This window comes from Aulonocara sp. 'chitande type north' Nkhata Bay, linkage group LG1 (assembly GCF_057382095.1).
Source record: "Aulonocara sp. 'chitande type north' Nkhata Bay isolate Kocher_YH1m ecotype deep benthic linkage group LG1, A_spYH_male_GT1.1, whole genome shotgun sequence".
NCBI classification, from domain to species: domain Eukaryota; kingdom Metazoa; phylum Chordata; class Actinopteri; order Cichliformes; family Cichlidae; genus Aulonocara; species Aulonocara sp. 'chitande type north' Nkhata Bay.
Genome location: NC_141344.1, coordinates 5,868,362 through 5,876,177, shown reverse-complemented (window position 1 = coordinate 5,876,177; position 7,816 = coordinate 5,868,362). Strand labels below are relative to the sequence as shown.

The 7,816-nt window shown below is 41.0% G+C and overlaps 1 protein-coding gene across 1 annotated transcript; it reads left to right on the top strand.

Moving 5' to 3' along the window:
* The first annotated feature begins 5,286 nt into the window (after positions 1-5,286).
* On the top strand, positions 5,287-7,051 carry LOC147338575 (uncharacterized). Its single transcript, XM_086298259.1, has 3 exons — positions 5,287-5,433; positions 5,578-5,860; positions 5,988-7,051. The coding sequence occupies exons 1-3, from the start codon at positions 5,342-5,344 to the stop codon at positions 6,507-6,509; spliced, it is 897 nt and encodes a 298-aa protein (XP_086154385.1). The 5' UTR covers positions 5,287-5,341; the 3' UTR covers positions 6,510-7,051.
* The last annotated feature ends 765 nt before the right edge of the window (positions 7,052-7,816 follow it).

Below are 7,816 nucleotides of genomic sequence, written 5' to 3'. Positions count from 1 at the left end.
GCCCCTATGTAGGAGAGATGAGTATTTACCCATTGGGAAGAGGTCTTTGCTTATGCTCTCTCTCTCTGCATGACCCACATGGAGAGGGATTTAAAAGTCCTGATGTAGCTTTGTCATCAGCAAAACACTGGGACAGCTTTGCTTACCTCTGCTTTATAGATAATTTTTCTCTCTCTGTGCAACAAAGCCTACACACTGAATTTTCACATGTAAATGTAGAAGTATTTAGGTTTTATAGTTTTTAAAATTTATATATGAATGCTTAATGGATTTGAAAGTATACAAACATATATAGTAGACCACGGCCTGAATGAGATACATGAAAGATCAGTATGTGGCTTATAAACATCGCATAGAGAACAGCAGGAAGTTGCTAAAGCAGCGGTAAGCATCGTCTGTGCTCCATCTTTTCAGTGGGAAAACAATGTCCGTGTTACCTAATCCCTAGCTGGATAGAGAAAGAAAAAAGCATCAGTGAAGCAGAGGTAAGCAACATTGCCATGATGTCTTGCTGATGAGAAAGCAACATTAAATCTATTAAATCCCCTCTCTGTGTGGGCCGCGCAAAGAGAGTTGAAATGCAGGCAAAGCGGCTCTGAGCGATGGAGAAACAACCTTTTCTCAATAAGCAATCTCATGTCTCCACTACATAAAACCTAACACAACACACAGTGGATATGCATCTACAATATGTTGCTGTTCTGTCTAGGTGAGTTTATTTTGTTTGTTTGTAAGCCTCGTTCACGTGCAACTTCTCTTTGGACCTCATATTGAGAGTTCCGGTGAAAAACTGTTGAATAGAAGGTCAACAAACCCCTTGAGTCAAAGCTGAATGCAGTAGATAAATCAATCATATGCTCGCTCCAGAATTTGTGTCACACTCACTTTTTTAGTGTATGATTCTAGTATAGGATGGCAAGGAAGAACAACATCTGGCAAAGTCAGCATTAGTAAGCATCATCACATAGCATCTAATCAGAAGGCAGTCTGACTCTTTTCTGGCATCATATTTTACAATTGAACTTAAGTTTAGGTTAAAAAGTACAATTTAATTTAAAATATATGCTTTCTCAACTTCACACACATATTACAATATTTTCTCATCTGCAATACACCTTTTCATCATTTTCCTGGTTACCACAGTTTTTACACAATTCTTTTTTCCCCCTTACCACCTAAGTGGTTACTGGACAAAGAGCCATTAATTAATAAAGTGCCTTTAAAAAAATTGGTCACTAAAGCTAACATTATAATACGGCATCTCAGTGTGTGTTTCTCATACTTACTCTTTTTTACTTTGACAGTTTCCTGTCCTGTGTACAGTATGTTCAGTTTTGGCTCCTATCTCCTTTGTTAGATTACGTTCAGCTGTGTTTCCACCTCGTTTGCCCCGTGTATTCATGTCTGCATCTCCCCTCTGTTCTCTCTCATTTCTTGGCTGTGTGTTCTGTCAGTAAGTCTGTTTAGTTTAGTTTAGTTTCTAGTGCCTTTCAGTTTAGTTATTATATTTGGGTGAATCCAACAATAAAGCTGAGGTTTGAGTTCAGTCCTGCTTGAGTGTATTTTGGGATTCAATCCAACCTGCCTCACACAGCGTGCTATGACATTGATGTGACACAGTGAAAGAGCCCTATGTCATTTAATGCCTATGTGGCATTAAATGGCATTAATAAAAAACAAACAAATAAAAAAAACCCCAATATGATTTCTTTTGGTTCACTTGATTTGTATGTGGAGAATATAATTCTAAACCAGCTGCAGGAACATAAGGAATTGGTGTTTCAACAAGTGTGCCTGGAACACTTTCAGACTTGAGATTATGTTTTTTAAATGCAAAAATATTAGAGCTTTTAAAAATTACAATTCATTCACTTTGTTCTAATACACCTGCAAAAATATGATAATGAAGATATATGTTACCATCCATCCATCCCCTTATCCTTTTCAGGGTCACGGGGGGCGCTGGAGCCTATCCAAGCTGTCATAGGGCAAGAGGCAAGGTACACCCTGGACAGGTCGCCAGTCTGTCGCAGGGCCAACACACAGGGACAGACAACCATTCGCACTCACATTCATTCGCACATTCACACCTAGTGACAATTTGGATTATCCAATTAACCTATACCCACAAGTTGCATGTCTTTGGATGGTGGGAGGAAGCCGGAGTACCCGGAGGGAACCCAAGCAAACACGGGGAGAACATGCAAACTCCACACAGAAAGACCCCGGCCTGATGGTGGAATTGAACTCAGGACCTTCTTGCTGTGCGACAACAGTGCTAACCACCGTGCCACCGTGCTGCCTGATATATGTTACCTTCCATGGAAATCAGTAGGGATTACATTATTGTAAAAATACAGAGTTTATGCTTTTTTGATTTAGTCAAAGTCTGTTGACTTTGAATAAATCAATTAATTATATCTATATCTCCCCTCTGTTTGAATTGGAGAAAATAAATATTTATTTTATTTATTTATTGTTTCTATTTTATTCCTAGTTAAAAAGAAACAGAAAGTAGCTTATATCATACTATGGCTTCACCTTATATGGCTTACAGATAGCTCGCTATTAGGTCAAGACATTCCTGTCAAGCAAAATGACAGTCACCGTCCACTTCACTATTAGATACCATCATTGACAAGGCCATGTGCTATACACTCTTCTGCATGTTGGTGCAGTTTGTTTTTCCTTTCCCATCCAAGGCCAACCCACGGCATGGGAGACTTTCACTTAGTTAGGAGGGGTGTAACCAGTGACGGCTTTCCCTGTTTTCAGCATAACCTTTTCCAGTAATGACTGATGTGTTCCAATGGGCTAAGATTGCATGCCAAGATATAATTTCTTACTTTGCAAAAGGACTGGATGTTCAACCAGCTGCTGAGATTCTTGACATGAGCTACATCTCTCACTGTAAAGTAAAAGTCTGACTCCCAACACCTGGGAGTTAGGACCTGTAGAAGCCATCTTGTAAAATTTTCTGTCTTTGGTCTCATGTCTGCACTGCCTGAACATGAAGGCTGTCTGTTTGACATTTTGTAAAGCTAAAGTAAATGAAAGCATATAAGAAAAAAAAATCACAGTTTGGTGTCTCGCTTTCCTTTTTCCTCTATTTCCACTTTCTATTTTTTATGCCAAATATCATTTAATCCTGGAAAGAATCCTCGTAAGACTGCCCTTTAGCAGTGGACACAGAGAAAGGACAGAGAGATATTGTCACAAAGTAAAACACCCTACTATTTATTCATTTACCTATGCTAATGATGTTATATAGAAAGGTTTGGGGCCATTAGAAATAGATCCATAGGTTTTTGGACAGTCACACATTCCGTGGCTCTGTAAACCTCCACAGTGTATTTAAATCAAACAGCCACAGTCTGATTGAATTGTGGACTTTCATCTTTTATTCAAAAGGTTCAACAAAGTACATATATAGGATTAACTGTTATTGAATTTATGTCCTTATACATGGTCTTCCATTTTAAGAGGCTTAAAAGTAAGAGTACAATTGACTGAAAAGCAGTTTAATTGCCAGGTTAGGGCTGTTTCCTCATTATTTCATGACAAATTAAGCAGATAAAGATGGAAAGCAGATATAATCAATTCCAAGTGTTGGACTTGTATTTGAGCTGATCAGTGGAGATGTTAGTAAACAGAGGGCACCATTAGACTAAAAAACACCAAAGCAAACCTATTACAAATAGCAAAAGCTTAAGGAGTAGTAAAGCCAACAATCTGGTACATTTTAAAAGAGAAAGAATACACTAGACAGCTCAGCAACACCAAAAGACTTAGAAGACCACAAACGATATCTGAAGTGGAAGATGGCAAATGTTTTTCCTTGGTTAAGAACATCCCTTTCACAGCATCTAACCACGTCAAGACAAGAGTTGTCTTGACATGGTTGGAGCATCTGTGCCAAGTTCTACCATTACAGTTTTTTCTGATTGCTTAAGCACATTTTTTGTAACTATTGGCTAATTTTGCAAAACTCTTCACACAAATAAGAAAACCTGTCACCCAATCATCAAAACATTGTAGTTCTCTTGCAAAAGCAAACACAGCTAGATTAACTCTTCACACCTTCGTAAAAATGGTGTTTCCGTATCAAACAGTACACACAAGCCATCATCTACTAAGCACACAATGCGCCAACTACACACTGATGGTATGAATACAAAACACATCTGGCGTTTGCCTTCCCTGTGCACAAGGTAGGCTATGTCAGTTTGAGCTCATACTTCTGTCATAGATCCATAAGCATAGAGGGATCCAAACTTCAAGTACTGGTGTTTAGTCAAACACATCAAAACAAACACAAGTGTTTATTTCCAAGTATAGGATTATTTGCAATCGCCATAATGACTATATGGGTTACGTGGTCTGCAGTGAACATGCTTCCTCTGCCCCCTCCTCGTCTTCCTCTTGCTCCTCCTTGTCCTTGTCGTCCTCTTCATCCTACTTCTTCACCTCCACGTCCTCTTCCTCGGCCTCCTCTACTTCTCACTCTTTCTGCTCCCACCATTGTACTCCGCACACACAGCTTACCTGTATTATAGTGCTTAGGCTGATTGCAAAGTGAACGAATTATCTAAGAAAGTTTTCACATGTGAAAGTGTGCCAGACAGTTGGCAAATTAGTGTTACAGTTTTTCTCGATTGCTTAAACACTATAACCAGGCCTCTAAACTAAAATTTCAAAACCGTAACGCTATTGTTCAAAAAGCTCACCCATTTCCCTGAACTATAAACACTATTCCCTGCTTTGACACATGACTCAAATTTGGTGAACTGTTACTGCAAAACTCTACACACAAATCCCTACATTTTACAGTGCTTACACCATGTAGTCATTTAGAAAGCACTAGCATGCAATAATGTTAACTTAAGTCAGCATAGCTTGAGCTCAATTAGCACACAATTAACCAGGTGGAAACACTAGGAGTCAAAATTTAGCACACACCAATCAGAACCTGCGATGGATAGATAAAAGGGCCAAAGTCAGCTCATTCAGGTTTGAAACAATGGATCCAAAGAGATGCAAAGGAAGAGGACGTGGTGGAGAAAGAGGACATGGTGAAAGAGGAGGACGTGGTGGAAGAGGAGGAGGAGGTGGTGAAGGAGGAGGACGTGGTGGAGGAAGAGGACATGGTGAAAGAGGAGGACGTGGTGAAAGAGGAGGAGGAGGTGGTCTAGGACAACAGGGAGGAGGGAGAGGTGGAGGAGGACGTGGTGAAGGAGGTGGAGAACGACGGCGACAAGGAAGGGGAAGAGCAAGGGCAACAAGACAGTCAGTCTCGGATGAAATTCGAGCCACTTTAGTTGACCATGTCCTTGTCCATGGGATGACTATGAGGGAGGCTGGGCAACGAGTACAACCAAATTTGAGTCGCTTCACTGTTGCCTCCATCATCAGAACCTTCAGGGAGGAAAACAGGTAGGTGTACTTGCAGTAAGACTGCTTTGTACAGTAACGTTTAAGTTACTGAACTTATGTGTCTTGAGTTTCAGTATGTTTCCATTATTTGCCTGTAAAATGAATGTGTGACAGTTACAGTAATGAGTGCTTCTATTTTTGTAGGACACAGAGACGACCACCTGGTGGAGGCAGGTTAAGGCTTTTGTCGGAGGAGCAAGAGAGGGAACTTGTAAACATGGTAATTGCAAATAATGTAATCCGCCTGCAAGAGATTCAAAGGAGAGTGATTGAGGATGATCATCTTTTTCGAGGCATACATGCCATCAGCCTCTCCACAATTGACCACATCCTCCGAAAGAATCAATTCCGGATGAAACAGGCATACCGAGTCCCTTTCGAACGAAACTCTGACAGAGTGAAAAACCAACGTGTGGAATATGTTCAGGTATGAGTTTTGATACTGTATAAAGTATTGTGTACCATCACAGCATGGCAGTTTATGCTGCCATTTCAGCACTCTTGAACTGTGGTTCAGGGTACCGATTGACTCTACTGTGTTATGTGTTTTGCAGAGAATCTTTGAGATTGAAGGACGGCCTGTTCCCCATGAAATAATCTTTGTGGATGAGGCAGGTTTTAACCTGACCAAAAGAAGGAAAAGGGGGAGGAACATAATTGGCCATCGGGCTATTGTAAATGTCCCTGATCAGCGTGGGGGGAATGTCACTATGTGCGCAGCCATCAGCCAACGAGGGGTACTCCACCGCCATGCCGTACTAGGACCCTATAACACTATGCTTCTCCTTGCTTTTCTTGATGGTTTAAGACAACATATGTTCCAGCTGGACTACAGGGAACCAGCACAGCCAGAGCAGCCTCACTACGTTGTTGTGTGGGATAACGTCAGCTTCCATCGCGCTGCTCTGGTTCGTGACTGGTTTACCAATAACCCAAGGTTTTCTAATATCTTTCTGCCTGCATACTCTCCCTTTCTAAACTCGATAGAGGAGTTATTTTCGGCATGGCGGTGGAAAGTGACCGAGAACCTTATGTCCATGTTCACCTCCTTCAGGCCATGGAAGAGGCCTGCCTAGACATATCAAGTTTTTCCTTATGCTACCTTAATTCTTGCATGCCAGGGGTGGATCAGGCATGCAAGAGGATTTTACCCCCGCTGCCTGGCTGGGGCCAATATAGCCTGTGATGTGGATGAGATTCTCTGGCCTGACCCAGACCAAAGACAAGATGCTGAGGTGGGATAATGTTTCTGGTGTGTGTTGTACTGTATAGTACATGAATGACAATGTGCCACTGTACATACATTGGTTGCGTCTTTTGTGTTTATCATGTGACAAGGGTTTTGAAGGGGAGAACCATAAGCAACCTATTTGTTTTGGAACTATTGTTTTGAATTAATTGTACCAGTGTGCAAAACTCTGTTGTAGTGTGTGTGTTTTTGAGGGCTTGTGTTTGATGTCTGTGGGCAAAGTTTGGTTTTTCAGCAGGAGTGAATAGTTTTGGGTGTAGAGCTTCATTTTGACCTGGAAATAGGATGTTTGGGAAATTGAGTGAGATGTTATGGATTTGTGTTTACTGTTGTGAGGATATGAGGCGTAGTTTCAGGAAATGTGTTTTAGCAATCGAGAAAAACTGTAATGATAGCCATACATGTGTATACTTTTGCTAGGAGTGTGTTGGAAATTTGGAAATTGAGTGTTGTGCAGTGAATTGTGCCTACAGTCTTGCAAAGTGTGTGTTACAAAATTGCAAACTGAGTGCAAAGCAGTTTTTGTGCTTTTAGTTTTGCAAACTCAGTGAGTGGTTTTGCTATAAGTCTGACTAGTTTTAGAAATTGTGCTACAGGATTCACAGTTAGTGTTTAGGCATTCGGTAAAAACTGTAAGAGTCACCTTTGTGAATGTAAATACTGAGGTTTACAACAAAGTGCAAACTCCTGGTTAGAGACAAGAAGAAGAATGCTAAATTAGACTATTATGGTATAGGCATGTATGACAGGGTCTTTAGTTTATATTGGTATTGCGATTGTTGATAGAAGTAGCAGGATGAAATCTGAAGTGTACAAGGGTACACTGCTGTTTGGATGGCACTTGAGAGTGTAAACGGGTAATGGCCCAAATATTGCAGTGCAACCTGGAAGTTTCTTAAGACAAAGTACTGGAATATTTTTCATTAGTCAAATGACCTGGGGCCCGTTCTTCGTACCTCGCTAAGTAGGTTAGCCGGATTAGATTGTTGACGATTTCGCGTGATCCTGGATCAGTCGGTTCCCCGAAGCTCATCCGGGACTTGCTGTCATAGCAACAGAGCCGTAAGCGTAAACCTGCTCGGGAGCAGGTTTACTTTATGTAAACAGGATTAGATCGCGGCCACGCAGGTATGT

What these genes read in the sequence shown, in the direction of transcription:
- LOC147338575 (XM_086298259.1), top strand. Translation starts at nt 5,342, where the DNA reads ATGACTATGAGGGAGGCTGGGCAACGAGTACAACCAAATTTGAGTCGC. An exon ending in ACCTTCAGGGAGGAAAACAG is followed by an intron (nt 5,434 to 5,577) that starts GTAGGTGTACTT and finishes CTATTTTTGTAG; the next exon opens with GACACAGAGACGACCACCTG. An exon ending in AACGTGTGGAATATGTTCAG is followed by an intron (nt 5,861 to 5,987) that starts GTATGAGTTTTG and finishes TGTGTTTTGCAG; the next exon opens with AGAATCTTTGAGATTGAAGG.